General features: G+C 39.2%; 1 protein-coding gene and 1 pseudogene across 1 annotated transcript in view; one reads left to right on the forward strand and one right to left on the reverse strand.

Annotated features, from left to right (window-relative positions):
* LOC145134455 (uncharacterized) overlaps positions 1 to 15472 on the forward strand; it is a 28793-nt gene extending 13321 nt beyond the window's left edge. The window contains exons 3-4 of the mRNA XM_079069301.1: positions 10362 to 10463; positions 15235 to 15472. Coding sequence (XP_078925427.1) covers positions 10362 to 10463; positions 15235 to 15465 — 333 coding nt within the window. The 3' untranslated portion in view covers positions 15466 to 15472. The remainder of the gene's footprint in view (positions 1 to 10361; positions 10464 to 15234) is intronic.
* Positions 15473 to 15818: 346 nt separating this feature from the next.
* LOC145131774 (cytochrome b561 and DOMON domain-containing protein At4g17280 pseudogene) lies at positions 15819 to 16214 on the reverse strand (annotated as a pseudogene).
* Positions 16215 to 16821: the final 607 nt, after the last annotated feature.

The raw sequence follows: 16821 nt of genomic DNA on the forward strand, positions 1-16821 counted from the left end.
ACCACAACTGTGTTTTCTGTCAAAAGCAGTTTCCGATGTCAGTTGGCTATGGCACCGAAAACTTGCCCATCTCAATTTCCGGTATATAAACAACTTGGTGACCGGAGAAATGGTGCGAGGACTGCCTATCCTAAAATTCGACAATGACACTCTTTGCTTTGCTTGTGAGTGTGGTAAACAGACTAAAGGAAGCTATCCTTTGATCATAGACTCTTGAATTGCCGAACCCTTGGAGTTAATTCACATTGATCTCTGCAGTCTGTCAACTGTAGCCAGTCTCAATATCATAAGAAGTATATCCTGGTCATAGTTGATGGCTTCACTTGTTTTACTTGGGTCTTCTTTCTTACACTTAAGTTTGACACACCGCAAATCCTGGTCAACTTCATCAAAGAAATTGAACTTCAAATCAAGCTTCCCATCAGGAAGATACGAAGTGACAATGCTAAATGACTTTCTTGTGTCTAAAGGGATCTCTCACAATTTCTCAGCTCCTTACACCCCACAACAGAATGGCGTAGTAGAAAGAAGAAATAGAACTCTAGTTGAGGCTGCTCGATCCATGCTCAATTTCGCAAATCTACCTCTCTACTTTTGGGCAAAAGCAGTCGCAACTGCTTGATTTGTTCAAAATCGAAGTCTCATCTGCAAACGTCTCAATAAGACTCCATATGAAGGACTGAACAACCGAAAACCCAATGTATGTTTCTTTCATATATTTGGTTGCAGGTGTTTTGTGGTCAACAAGGATCATCTCAACAAGTTTGCTCCAAAATATGATGAAGGCATCTTCTTGGGGTATTCAACAAACAAAGTTGCTTACAGAGTTCTAATCCGACGAACCAGGATGATAATTGAAAGCTTTGATGTGAAGTTTGATGATTTCTATGCCCGGAAAGCTGCTCCAATTAATGAAACAAAGTTCATTTTGGAAAATGACATTCAAACTCACTCCGGACCTCTCAACATAGTCGAAGTAAACTATGACACTCTCTTTGATCCCCCTGAAACTGCAAGATTTTTTATAGGAGTTAAGATGGTTAAATACTTACAGGGGTAAATGGGTAATTCCTAAATAGAGTGTGTTAGAGGTTTGCTAATAAATAGAGGGTAAGATTGCATTGTTACTCAAGCAGAAATATCTTAGATTCTTATTAGTCTCTAGAGTGAGATTGGCTCATTGGCTACGCCTTTGAGAGAGGGATTCATCCATGGGCAATCATCCTATCAGGAGATTGTATTCTCTATTTTGGTTCATTCAATCCTCAATATCAATTCCAGTTTTCTCTATCAATCATCCATTGTTTGTTTGTTCTGTTTCAATTCTTCATCATTGGTCTGACCTGCTACGACCTGCCTTTGTTTCACCATGTTTGATATCAATGAGTTTCACCAAATGATGGCTCGTGAACGGGAAGAAGAAAGAGAATTCTGAAAAGCTATGTTGACTTGAATGAAGCAACGGGAACCTGAGTTTTTCTCCGATATTAGAATTTTTCAGATCCGATTAGGGAATTACTAGAACCAGTGGTTGATGAGGCTTTTAGGGATACGTCCAGCATGGTTAGCGGTTTCCAATCTCACCCTACTTCCGGTGTCGTCGCATCGATGGGATTGCCTTCGATGGTGAAAAAGATCAAGTTAAATTACCAGAGTTCCAGATTCCTCATGTACTTCTCCGGTCACTCCTGTACCTATGAGTGAAAGTTCAGTGTGTTTATCTGGTTGCAATTCCACTCCGAAGTCATCAAAGGTGGTGGAGAGCTTGCCATGGAAAGCGAATAGGAGCGGCTATGAGAAGCTGGATACGATCAAACAAGCATCGCCGATTTATTAGTCTGAGATACACTTGTTAACCTTCTCCAATCTGAAACCATAGGGGGGAATTTGGGTCTGGCTAAATCTATAACGACCGGAGCAACTTAAGAGCATCGCCCAGGTATACTTCCGATTAGGACATTGACGGAGTGCAAAGGGAGCTTTACGGAGATAACGACTCCGTTAAATGATGGATGGGAGGAGGGTTATTTGGGTCGACACAATAAGTGGGCTGGAATTATATCTGTAGGCCAATCTAATATGAATCAGACAATGGGTTTATCTAATCAGGAGAAAACAAGCCCTAGTGAATCTAAAACAACGGTAACACATTTACCCCTTTCACTGTTATCCAAATACTCATTATTCCTATCGATATCAATTTCACCGTTTCCTCGTAGGGAGTTACAAGACGAAGGTTTTTCACTAATCACTTCTTATCCCCCAAAACCATTCACACAATCATACCAACTAAACCCTTTTCAAAGTGTTTTCAGTCCTCAAAATCATCATTCTTTGATTAAATTTCCTAAAGAAACACTTAAAACCTCATCTAACTCAAATTTCCAGTTTTACCTTTATGCATAAGTCAAATGGGGGTCCACTTACGATCATGAAAATGGTTTGACCAAGTCAAGGTATGTTCAAACGGTCAAACCTATAGAAATTACAATTCTGAGTTTCATGACACGTATAAACTTGAATCTAGTAGTTACATGCATACCCTTGGGGAACTACCACTTCATGTTTTGTTAGTAACTGATTGTAGGGAATATGGGTTAAATTATGAAGATAAGTTTTATAAAGAAGTTCAGGAGATTCTACTTTCAAAATTCAATGAAACTTGTGATTGGTCTCTAATGGCAAAAATAAGGGGGAAGAAAACAAGTGAGGCTGCTCGATTGTTGGTCAAGAAGCCCCAAATTATTGATTGTCTTATCACTAAAGGATATATTTTGGATGCATGGATGTGTGATGAGGGGCATTTAGACATGGTCTTAGGAAGGGTTTGGCTCAAAACCTCGTGTGCGGTTGATCAAATCAAGGACAAGTCAGCGATATGTTTGAGGTATCAAGGAGTGTCGGCTCATCTTCAGGGGCTAGTTAGGATAGTGATGGAAGCAGTGAGTCATCATCTTAGGGATCACCTCAGTTGGTGGCCAAATGGAATTTTTTAGGCTAAGTTTTGGTATGCTTCCAACTTCATGGGGTCCATGAAGCTTACATATGAGATTATGTATGGCCAAAAACCACTAATGGAGAGTCATTGTGTACCAAGAGGGATACGAGTCAAAGAAGGATTTGTAGTTTATATGTTTTGCTATCAGAACGAGAATTGAGTGCTTCGGATTGGAGGATCCCCATCAGTATACTGGTTATCCATTCTATCATTATTGGACATTGGAAAAAAGTTGAATGGTGGTTAATCTGGTGGGAAGAGAGCACGACTAAGAAAGCTATAGGGGAGGAAGCATGGGCAATTAAGAGTCAAATTCCTGAAGCAAGTCTTGAGGCTTTGTTGAAGGGGGGAGTAGTGATATGAGTTACATAGTTAAATACTTACATGGGTAAATGGGTAATTCCTAAATAGAGTGTGTTAGAGGTTTGCTAATAAATAGAGGGTATGATTGCATTGTTACTCGAGCAGAAATATCTTAGATTCTTATTAGTCTCTAGAGTGAGATTGGCTCATTGGCTACGCCTTTGAGAAAGGGATTCATCCCCGACCAATCATCCTATCAGGAGATTGTATTCTCTATTTTGGTTCAGTCAATCCTTAATATCAATTCTAGTTTTCTCTATCTCATCCATTGTTTGTTTGTTTTGTTTCAATTCTTCATCAACTTTCAGAGATATTGGTATCTCCGGTAGCTCAATTACAACATTCCGAAGTATTAGGGCCGTCATTTTCTGATGACCCCTTACTCAATACTTCCACCTCGTCGGGTGTGGGGGAAAGCTCGAATCCTCCACTTCACACAACCATCGAGGTTCCAGTAATTGAAGACGCTGCTCTGGTACCTCTCCCTAGAAACAACAACCAATCAAGTGTCAAGTGGCTCTGATGATTCCGAGGACGAAGAAGTTGAGAACATAGATTTTGAAGCTAACCCCAAAATAGTAACCCTACCATCAGTTCAGGGGGGACAATCAACTTCCCAGGGGTAGCCTTCGTCATCAGTTGCTGAACCAATTCCAATAGTTCATGATTTATCTATGGGATGTTCTCACACCGAGGGGGACCAAATTCAAAATGTTCATCCTATCCCTGAATCTCCTGAAATAGAAGACATTCCCTCCAATGCAGCTGTTGAACATCATCAACTACGTCTATACATCTGGACAAAAGATCATCCACTCGACCAAATAATAGGAAGTCCTTCTATAGATATATATAAACTCGGTCATCTACTGATTTAACTGACCAATGTCACTATGCAGCTTTCATGTCATTAACTGAGCCCATAACCATCAAAGAAACTCTTTTGGAACATGACTGGATCGTTGCAATGCAAGAACTAGCAAAATTCGAGAGGAATAAAGTTTGGAAACTTGTCCCAAAGCCAAAGGGACATACGGTAGTTGGAACTCGTTGAGTTTTTAAGAAAAAATTAGATGAATCCAGTGTGGTTATTCGAAACAAAGCCCGATTGGTAGCCAAAGGTTATAGTCATTTAAAGGAGTTGACTATGATGAAACATATGCTTCAGTTTCAAGGCTCGAGGCCATATGCATCTTCCTGGTGTATGCGACGCACAAGAATGTTAAAGTTCATCAAATGGATGTTAAAAGCGCTTTCCTCAACAAAAAAAATAAAAGAAGAGGTATATCTACAACAACTTTCGGGTTTTGAAAACCTTGATCTTCCTCATTACTGTTACAAATTGGAGAAGGCTGTATATGGATTAAAACAGGCACTCAGAGCCTGGAATGAAACACTCTACGCATTTCTTGTCAACTTTGGATACGAGCGGCGGGTAATTGATCCTACCCTCTTCAGACGTTCAAATGATAAACACTTAATGCTTGTCCAAATCTATGTTGACGAGATTATTTTTGGTTCTACGGATTAAGCGATGGTCGATGACTTTGCATTGCTCATGACAAGTAAGTTTCAAATGAGCATGAATATGTAGATTAACTTCTTTCTTAGTCTTCAAATTAATCAAGTCCCTCAAGGAATCTTCATTTATCAAAAAAAGTATACCGCATAATTTCTAAAGAAATACTCACCGGATAACTGCTCTTCGGCAAAGGTCCCAATGGCCTTCGGTTACAAAATTTCAGCCGATCCCACCGGAGAGTCAATAGATCATAAGGTATACCGATGAATGATAGGTTTCTAATCTACTTGACCACAAGTAGACCATATATTGTCTTCGCAACAGGTTTGTGTGCCAGATACCAAACTGATCCCAAGGTCTCTCACCTGAATGTCGTAAAACAAATTTTCAGCTACCTCAAAGGGAGCAAAGCTCTAGGTCTTTGACACCCAACAGGAAATGACTTCAGTCTTCAAGCTTTCACAGACTCAGATGACGCGGATGCAAATTAGATAGAAAAAACATTTCTGGAGGATGCCAATTTCTAGGTGGAAGATTAGTAAGTTGGTATTCAAGGAAACAAAACTGTGTTTTACTCTCCACTGCAGAGGCAGAATATGTTGCAGCAGCCACCTGTTGCTCACAAGTTCTTTGGATAAAAACCCAACTCTTAGATTATGGCTACATGATGTTAAGAATACCAATCTATTGTGATTTAAAAAGTGTTATCGCCATTTCACATAATTCCATTCATCACTCAAAAACGAAGCACATCGAATTACAATATCATTTCATCAAAGATCATATTCTTAAAGGTAACATCGAACTCATCTTTGTTCCATCTCATGAGGAAATAGCCGATGTTTTTACCAAAGCTCTTGATGCAACAAAACTAAATGGATTTTTGGAAATGGTAGGAATGATGAATCCTGACTCGCAGTTCTTAAAAGAATGAATGGCGAATGCCTCATAGTCTTTGCATCTAACAAATAAATATGCTTCACTCATTTTACTACTGTAAGATCTTTGAAGCACCTTTATTTGTCTATGTTTTAAAAAGTTCATTGCTCTTCAGTCTAACTATTGAGCACAGATCTCATAAACTTCTCGGCATTTCCACATACCGAAGATTATTTATGACTTATGTACTCTATGGGTCTTATTATTTTTATTTATAACCTTGTAATTTAGTTACTCTGCAGTATCCTTCATACCGAAGCATTACCTATTGCATCACACCGCAGTCCCTCCTTCAAGTAACATTGAAGTCTCTTTTCCTGTCTAGAAATGAACCAAGGTTTTTTTTTGGTGTGTGTGTGTGTGTGTGCTGTTTAATGAATTGGAACATTTAATTTTTACAAAAGAATGTTTTTATTCCATTCATTAAATATGTTCGTAACACTTAATGGTACCTTTTCAAAAACCGATACATTTACCTTAAAGTAAAGTAAAAGGAAATTTCCTGTTTTCAATAAACGATTTTTCAAAACCCAAATTGAGGTGACTATTCAAACCTTTAACCGCCAAGAGACGATTTTCAAAACATATTTTCCACGTCTCTGACAGTTTTTATCATACCTCAACCCACGATTACCCATTTCATACTTCTATTCATTTAATGCGCCTATTTAGCATTAAATGCGGGTCATTTTTGGATTTTTTTTCTTAAATTAATTAATTTCAGTCGGCTAAAAACCCTTTGGTTTCCTGTTTACACCTGTCAAAAGAAAAACTTTAACCACATTGAATAAGTTTTCAAATCTGGAGGTATAAATTCCTCATTCTTTTTCCCAGGAAAGCTTTTATGCTCTCTGATTCTCTGACGAACTCTCTCTCTTTCCTCTTGCACTAAAAACTTTTCGGCAAGTTCAAAAAAAAAACTTTTCCGATCAACAATGGTGAAATCAGGCGTTTCAAAGAAACAAACAAAACCAACAGGCTCTACATCCACTGTGAAAACCCCCGGACTGACGATTGCTTCGAGCAACTATCGGGGAATCTTTTAAGACCATGACCTCTATGATGAGCCGATCAAGATCATGAACAAATTCACGGAGAAACACTTGCTCTTCAGTGCATTCAACTCAGCGATTGACATTGTTCATCTGCCTCTTCTGTTCAAATGTGTTTTCTCTGCCTATCAACCAAGGGATGGCCCTGAAATCATCAACTTCATTCTTGCCGATGACTCGACGGTGACGCCCTCCAAGGCCAAATTTCTCGATTCCATTAATCAATTGGTACCCCTAACCATCGTCTTGAAGATTTCATCAAATAAAGAAGTGTTCAAAGCCCTGTATCAGATGGGTTATTAGTGAAAATTGAAAGGCATTGTCGATTTCAAAAAGGCAAAACTTCCGGCTGTGTGGCAATTTGCGTGTCACTATCTCATTCGATGCCTTTCTGGCAGGATTGGCGACACTAATGCCATGGGAAAACAATTCCTGGATCATCTCTGGAGTATCTTCACCGGCGAACCCGTGGATTTTGGGTCAATCTTGTGGGACGACTTCTTAACCTATGTTGGAAGGAATGAACTAAGATCGGGCCTCACCGAAGTCACTTTTTCCCGCTTCTGGTCTCTCTGCATCAAAAACCTTCATGCCGCAGCCAAAATCAGCTTAGGCGCAGACATCAACTACTTCGTCTGCCGTGAGCTTAAAAGGTACTCTCTTCCCAATGATCAATCTATCTTCAGTCCAATTAGACAACTTCCTTTACACATCTTGGCAGAGGTCAGACTAATCACCCAGTTGGTCTCTGACCACATGTAGGCTACGAACGATATATCGCCATATCATTCTACCTCGCCTTCCCCCTCCTAAATCTATTGACCCAATATCAGATGGGCTATTGGTCCAAATTGAAAGGCATTGCCGATTTCAAAAAGGCAAAACTTTCGGCTGTGTGGCAATTTGTGTCACTATCTCATTCGATGCCTTTCCGGCAGGATCAACGACACTAATGCCATGAGAAAACAATTCCTGGATCTTCTCTGGAGTATCTTCACCGGCGAACCCGTGGATTTTTGGGTCAATTTTGTGGGACGACTTCTTGACCTATATTGGAAGGAATGAACCAAGATCAGGCCTCACCGAAGTCACTTCTGCCCGCTTCTAGTCTCTCTACATCAAAGACCTTCATGCCACATCGAACATCAGCCTAGGCGCAGACATCAACTACTTCGTCTGCCGTGAGCTTAAAAGGTACTCTCTTCCCAATGACCAATCCATCTTCAGTCCAATTAGACAACTTCCTTTACACATCTTGGCATAGGTCGGACTAATTACCCAGTTGGTCTCTAACCACATGTAGGCTGAGAACGATATACCGCCATATCGTTCTACCCCGCCTTCTCCCCTCCTAAATCTATTGACCCAGTCACTGCACTGAAGACAAAATGGACCAAACAGATTGAAAAGAAGAAAAACTCTAAGTCCGTTAAGAAACCGAAAACCAAGAGGAAAATGTCTGCGGTTACCAAACCATCTACAGAGGTTCCTCCGACATCAAAATCTCGTTAGACTGCAGACCCATTGGATGAAGAACCTGAAGACTCTCAGCCTCTATTTAGAATGAGGAGAGCTTCTACTCCCTCCCCCTCTAGCCAAAAGCGTCATAAGGCCCAAACCAGAGACTCTCCAAAGTCTCTGGTAGCCATTGGACTCAATGCTGAGTCACCCAAAAGAATCCTATTGATGAACCAGTTTCAGAACACTATTATAGACAGAACCCAATCAGGATTCGAAGATCCTGATGTCCATCAACCTCCCAAGGTCGCCGGGAGAAAACAACTGCACTTCTTTACTCTACAAGAGACGAACTCCATTTTTTCTTCACTTTCACATACACGACAAACACTTATTGTACAGTATGGTTCTTTTTCAGAGACCGCAGGATTCCAAGATCCTGATGTCACTTAGGGGAAATTGTTAAGGAATAAAGTGACCCTCGTCAGCTGAAGTGTGTGAGCCATACCGAAGACCTGATGATTCAAAAGGAACTGGCGAAGAGTTAAGGCTCAGCGAAGAGCCTTGTATGTTTTGAGTTACACCGAAGAGGAGTCGACCGAAGAATAAATATTGCTTAGTTGTCTTTTCATAGATAGTATAATGATTAGCTTTATGCTGACATTTCTTGTAAGACTATCCAAATCAGTCATAGGCATGGGCAGTATGGCCGCCCTAGCTACTCTTATTTTATATTTTATCATGTACTGTTTTGCTCTTTAAATAGATGATCATGTTGATCAATCTAAACACACCTTCACTTCCCTTATCCTTCCTGTGCGTATTCGAAATATTAAAATGCGTATTCGAAATATTAAAATACAGAAGTCTCTTTCTCAGATGATCTCTTATCTCATGTGGTTAATCATTTACTAACTTGGTGTTGACTGCAAGCATTTTTATGATTCAACTAAATTTTATTTACTTGTTTATATTTTAAGATAACTTGTTGCTATATCATTTCCTTATTATTCTGCATTCTAGTTATTGTTGAGATTTTTTAAAAGATCCACTGAGATTAACTTATTCCACATCTATCTCAAATATTATTCAAAAGTTAAGTTTTTCTTCTCTCAATAGAATGTGATTTCGATAATAATCCATTAAGTTTTACACAAAAACATCGAAATCAAAGTTAAAACAAATGAGTCTTTCATTGTCGTCCACTAATTTCTAATCATTTACCTTGTTAAGGCAAAAAAAAAAAGAACATGTAATTGGCTTCGAGATCCTTCAGAGAGAGAAAGAGAGAGAGAGAGAGAGAGAGAGAGAGAGTACCCCAATGGTATTACAGTTATTTCAGCTTATCAAGGTATCAAATCTACAACAACACTAGCTCAAAAGTTCCACGAAGCCAAAAAAATTGAGTAATGGTCCTTTGGAGTAACACCATTAAAAATAAGGGTTAAGTTTTTGTGAAATGACTAATATACTCTTCTTGTTTTATTTTATTTTTTTATTTTTTTATTTAAAAAAAAGATAAGTGGAACTCTCTCTCTCTCTCTCTCTCTCTCTCTCATTGTGGCTATGGTTCTTTTGCACAAGAGTAGATTAGATCTCTTTGAACAGAAAGGGCGGTTAACTGTGAGTTTTTTCAGCAGTATCAACCCATGTAAAATGCACTTCGACAACATTACAGAGAAGTAGGCAAGTGGGTTGCGGTGTCCTGGATTTTACTTTACATTTGCGAGAGAAACCAATTGTGTGATGAATCCATGGGTGAAATATAGGTTAAAGTAAATCCATTTCACACATGGCGCTAGGTAAAAGGAAAAAGGAAAAAGTGTGGGGAAATGACATCATCCAAGAACTGTGTGCCCCAAACACTAATCTTCTATATACACTAAATAAGTAACTTTAGGGACACCTGTCACCTTCCTGTGTTCCCAACTATCTAACCTAGTCTTTTATTTATAAAAAACTGTGTTCCCAACTATCTAACCTAGTCTTTTATTTATAAAAAATGTTGATGTATATCATAAAAATGCAGTCCAGTGGAGAAGATGGATCACTAATTGTGGATTACTTCTCTTACTCCTCAAGCATTGCACACTATTTAAGATCAGCATCTCTTGTGATAAGCCATGCAGGTATTCAAAGTTAATTTTATTGCATTGTTACAACATTATTTATATAACAAGGTTGGTGACTTATTTTAGGTTCAGGGTGTTGGCGAGAGCCGAAGAATAGGAGTGGTTGTTGTATTCCTTGTTAATAGGCTGTAGATAAAGAGTTAGTTGTGTTAGTACCTGTATAAATGTATGTACTCATTTCCAAAATCAATATAGAAAACACAGGAATTATTCCTCCATACGAATTTGCTAAGTCTCCAGATGGTATCAGAGCTAAGCAAAATCTGATCTATTGAAATACTGAAGCGATATGGGGTCCGGTGACACAAATACAGGATCGTCTACCCCTGTTATCGTCCAGAATGTTCAGGACGCCCCGTTGCCCACCGGAGTCATCCTCGATGACACAAACTTCCCGCTGTGGTCCCAATTAATGGAGATGTGAATTGGTGCTCGCAACAAATTAGGGTTCCTCACAGGTACAACTGAGAAACCCACAACGAACGAAAAGACTATTGAAGTATGGACGACAGATAACAATCGAGTGAAGAGCTAGTTGATTGACTCCATGAGTCCAACCCTAATGCGCAGGTTTATTAGATTAAAGACAGAAGCAGAGATTTGGAATGCAGTTTCGAAAACGTTTTACGATGGAACCGATGAAACTCAACTCTTTGAGTTGAACCGAAAATCCTTCAACACCCGCCAGAACGGACGTCCCCTTCCAGCTTACTACAACGAATTAGTGAGCCTTTTTCAGGAAATTGATACACGATTGGAGGGCGATGCAGAAACAGTTGATGAAACTGTTGTGGCTAACAAGATGTTGTCAAGGTTCCGTGTCCACATCTTCTTAGCTGGATTGGATTCTGAGTTCAATCACGCAAGAAGCGAATGCTTAAGGAAAGACCCACCACTCAGTCTTGAAGCATGTTATGCTTACATCAGGAAAGACTCCAGTCAGTGACAAGCCATGGAAGACTCACCTGTTGAACCAGATAGTGTGGTTCATGTTGCAACACGAAACCGAACTGCGAAAGGAAAAAGCCTTAATGGAAAAGGAGGAGGAGGAAACACCTTCAAATGCACTCACTGTGGAGAAGAAGGACACTCTAAAGCCAGGTGCTATGAGATAATTGGCTACCCAGATTGGTGGGATTTTTCAAAGAGGCCAAGAAAGAAAGTCGGACAAGCTACAGTGGCAACCTCGACCTTTGAGACTCAGGAGGTAACCCCTCCTTTGGCAGTACACACCTCCACTAGTTCTGGTAAGTCTCAATATAAAACTACTCATAGTAATGAGTGGATAATCGATATTGGAGCCTCAGATCATATGACAAATAACCTTGAGAACTTAACTACATCGCATATTCCTAAACAAATGAACATTTACACAGCTAGTGGTGAAGTTGAAAATGTCACAGCTGAAGGCACTGTGAAAGTGTCTAGCTCTATGGAGCTTAATAAAGTCTTAGTAGTTCCCTCGTTGTCATCAAATTTATTATCAGTTAGTCAGATTACCGAAGCTCTAAACTGCTATGTTACTTTTTGGCCGAATAACTGTGTATTTCAGGACATTGTGACACACCAGATTCGTGGCTATGGTACTAGGAGGGGGGGCTATACTATCTGGAAGAAGACTATCGAAGTCAAGCAAATCATGTAGGAGTAACTCAAACGAATAAAGCCATGGCCATGTTATGGCATCGTAGACTAGGGCATCTATCCTTTAGTTATCTTAGAAAATTGAAACCAGATTTGTTTTTGAATATATCAGATGATGAATTTAGTTGTGGGATATGTGAGTTATCGAAAAATAAAAGAATATCTTACTCTCCTAGTAATAATAAAAATTTGGTACCATTCATGACAATTCACTCTGATGTATGGGGTCCTGCACCAATCCAGACCCCGAGTGGTGCTCGTTACTTTGTTACGTTTACAGATGAATGCACACGCATGATTTGGATATCTCTCCTCAAACACAAAGGAGAGGTGTTCAAAGCCTTTACAGAATTACATAAGTTCATAAAAACTGAGTACAGGAGAGAGATTCATACTCTACAATCAGATAATGGGGGTGAGTATGTTAGTTGGGAGATGAAAAACTTTTGTAAAGAAAATTTGATACGGCATCAAACTTCTTGTTCACAAACTCCACAACAGAACGGACTTGCTGAACGTCGAAATAGATCAATTCTCGAAATTGTTCGGGCTTCCCTCTTTGATATGACAGTACCACGCACGTACTGGGGAAGCAATTCGATCCGATGCTTATATCATGAATCGTACACCTTCAAGGGTCATTGAATTCAAAACTCCTCTACAAAAACTACATGACCTCATAGAAATTGCGCCAAAACAGAATCTTGAACCTCGAATTTTTGGGTGCACGGTCTATGTTCATCAAAGTATAGGTAAACTTGAACCACGAGCCAGTCGATGCTTCTTTATAGGGTATGCGGACTATAAGAAGGGTTACCGATGTCTTGATCCCCAAAGTGGAAAGGTATATGTCACTCGTGATGTGTCGTTCCATGAAACTATACCATACTTTGATCATAAGGGTCCGCTTCAGGGGGAGAGATGTCATGAAGAGAACCCAAATGAACAAAGTCCCAACCAGAGTGAGTTTGTTGAAATATTTGAATGACAGCAAGATAGTAACACCAACCCAGAAATCGCAGAGGCTGATACTAACGAACGACAGCAAGATAGTAACACCAACCCAGAAATCAAAGAGGTAGATACTAACGAAACTGAAGTCACCGACGAACCAGTTATCGAACAGGAGCATAATCAAGTGATTGAAGATACTAACGAAACTGGTAATATAATACCAGATGTGTCTGTTTTGCAGGAAAATGAACAAGGAAATGATGATATCTCAAACCTTGAAGAGGAATATGATGATATTGAAACAGGAAGTGTACAGAGATACCCCATAAGAAGCAATCGGGGGAAACCAAAGAAACAATATCAACCAGACGTGAAGGCAAGAGGAAAATACGCAATCATTAACTATGTTTCACAACATAGGTTGGCAAAACCACATGCACTTCTGGTAGAAAATTTAACCACTATCTCAATTCCGAATAATGTGCAAGAAGCCTTGAGTGACGAAAGGTGGAAGGATGCAATGAATGAGAAAATGAAGGCACTTCAAAAGAATCAGACGTGGGAACTAGTGAGACTTCCTAGTGGAAAGAAGACTGTGGGGTGTAGGTGGATTTACACTATCAAATTGGACTCAAACAGGAACATTGACATATATAAGGCCAGATTAGTAGCAAAGGGGTATACACAAAAGTATGGAATAGATTATGGTGACACATTTGCTCCGGTGGCGAAAATCAATACCATTAGAATTCTTGTTTCAATTGCTACAAACGAAGACTGGCCCCTTAAACAATTTAATGTAAAGAATGCGTTCCTCAACGGATATCTTGAAGAAGAAGTCTATATGGATCCTCAACCGAGTATTAAATGCGAAGGGAAGGTGTGCAAGCTGAAGAAAGCCCTGCATGGACTGAAACAATCCCCACGTGCATGGTTTGGAAGGTTTTCAACATTTATGAGGAAAATTGGATATAAGCAAAGTGATGCTGATCACACTTTGTTTGTGAAGGCGAAAAATGGGAAGGTGACTGCCCTAATTATTTATGTTGATGACATGGTAGTGACAGGAAATGATAATGTTGAAATGAAGAATCTCTAAAGAGTATTGGCCACTGAATTCGAGTTGAAGGATCTAGGAAGTTTGAAATACTTCTTAGGGATTGAGGTGGCAAGATCAAAGGCAGGAATATCAATGAATCAAAGGAAATATGTGCTAGACCTCTTAGCAGAGACTGGGATGTTGAATTGTAAACCGGCAAATACCCCTATCGAAGCAAATCACCATTTGGAGATACTTCCAAATCAAATTCCAGCAAATAAAGATCGGTATCAGAAGTTAGTAGGAAAATTGATCTACCTATCTCACACGAGACCAAACATAGCTTATGTTGTGTCTGTGGCCAGCCGGTTCATGCATGCGCCAAGCGAAACTCATATGAATACAGTATACCGGATCTTGAGATATCTTAAATCATCTCCAGGAAAGGGTATATTTTTTGGAAAAAATCAAGACCACCATGTTAGTGGTTTTACAGATGCGGATTGGGGTGGAGATCGAAGTGATGGGAAGTCCACTTCAGGTTATTTCACCTTTGTTGGTGGTAACTTAGTCACAAGGAGAAGCAAGAAACAAAAGGTGGTCTCAAGGTCAAGTACGGAAGCTGAGTATAGAGGAATGGTTCATGGCATTTGTGAACTGTTATGGATAAAGCGGATTCTAAGAGATCTAGGGGTCTCCTTAAGATCACCCATGAAGCTATATTGTGATAATGAATCAGCAGTGAAGATTGCCAATAATCCTGTACAACATGATAGGACAAAGCACGTGGAGATTGACCGACATTTTATTAAAGATCACCTAGAAAGAAATACTGTGGAGCTTCCACATGTAAGCTCTGAGGATCAACTTGCAGATATGCTAACGAAGGCAGTGACTGGGAGAGTATTTCATAGCTCTCTTGACAAGCTGGGAATGAAGGATATACATTCTCCACCTTGAGGGGGAGTGTTGGCGAGAACCGAAGAATAGGAGTGGTTGTTGTATTCCTTGTTAATAGGCTGTAGATAAAGAGTTAGTTGTGTTAGTACCTGTATAAATGTATGTACTCATTTCCAAAATCAATATAGAAAACACAGGAATTATTCCTCCATACAAATTCGCTAAGTCTCTACACAGGGAGCATATTTGAGACATTAAGGCTAGCCAAACCTTTAATAGTGGTAGTCAATGAAGACCTAATGGACAACCATCAAAGTGAGTTAGCACAAGAACTTGCACAAAGGAACCTTTTGTTTTGTGCCATTCAATCTCTGGAATCGGAATCCATCATTCCATACCACCCAGGTGATGTCATTCCGGTTGCTAAACTCATCAGCCGGTATCTGGGTTTTCCTTCAGATTGATCAAATCAACCTGTTGATATATGTTGTGTCCATTTATTGAATTCTTGAATGCTCTTTTCCCCTTAAAAAACATTGTAAAAACTCAAATGTAAATATGTTATACCTCTGATGTTAGCGGAATTTGAATTCACTTAAATTCTTTCAAAGAGATTCAAACTTCACTTCAAATAATATGTTTTTTGTAACAATAGAAATACCCAAATACTACCATCTTTGTCATTATGTACAAACATCCTATCCTATCTATGTTTTTCCTCATCATACAAGAAATCAATCTCCCCTGTTGACTGAAGATTTTGCTGTGAAATCGCATGCATTTGAGGGACATCATTCAAAACCAAATACCCACTTTGTCACACTTGATTAACAACAGATCCACCTGAAAATGGACCCACATCAGCAAAAATAGTAATCTCATTAATCGATGACTCACCAGATAAACCCGAAACTTGAAAGCTAAGATTTCCAGGCATCATTGAAGGACTGTAACTATTTATCAAAGTTGTATAAACTGTCATACTTCCATTACTATTATGAAAAGCCACAAGTGCTTCTAATCCAACCATGCCTATTTGGTTCGGGTTAACCGCCCACACAACCCACCCGCGTGAGCCCTGGCGGGCCCGGTATGCGATTTGAGCTATGCCCGTTGATGAATTGTAGGTCCAATGAAGTTGTGCAGATAGATGGGGTAGATCCCTACAAGAACTGTAGATTCTTCTTGATATGAATTTGTATTCTGAACACATTTGAGCATACGATATATCAAAATGGGATACAAGAAAATGAAAATAAGGGTGGAGATTATAGGTTTGGCCATTAATGGAATTAAAAACTTCGGTTATTGATCTTTGTTTATGTTTAATAACAATTCATAGTAAGTGTATGTAGAATTGTCATGAAACATTTGTTTACTCATAGGAGGTGTATCGTGTGTGATGAACCAACTACTTGATGAGATCAAATCAGTAAATGTGTGAAATATCAGGACTTTATCACAAAAAATAGGTTTTGTGTTGAGATACTCTTGTAATTATTTCATAGCTAGATTTAATAGTTTGAGAATTGTTTTCTTTTGGGGTAAGTGGTTGTTCAGAGAGGGAGGAAGCTACCTTTTAAATGTGATCAGAGTGTTGCTTTTTCCTTGAAGGTATTTACTATTTATTGATGCTTGGGAATAAATATAATTTCATGCTTGTAATTAAATAAAAAAATTTAATAACTCTTTTTCTGAATCTGTAGGTCAATGCTAGGATGGTGTAATACAAAAACTGGGATGGAACGTGTACCATGGGAGTACTTTTAAAGTTAGGCCTTGCACCAGACCTCTTATATGTCATATTTGTGCTAGTTTTT

The sequence above is a fragment of the Lactuca virosa genome, chromosome 8 (genome assembly GCF_052849685.1).
Source record: "Lactuca virosa cultivar CGN04683 chromosome 8, Lactuca_virosa_CGN04683_v6, whole genome shotgun sequence".
In the NCBI taxonomy this organism is placed as follows: domain Eukaryota; kingdom Viridiplantae; phylum Streptophyta; class Magnoliopsida; order Asterales; family Asteraceae; genus Lactuca; species Lactuca virosa.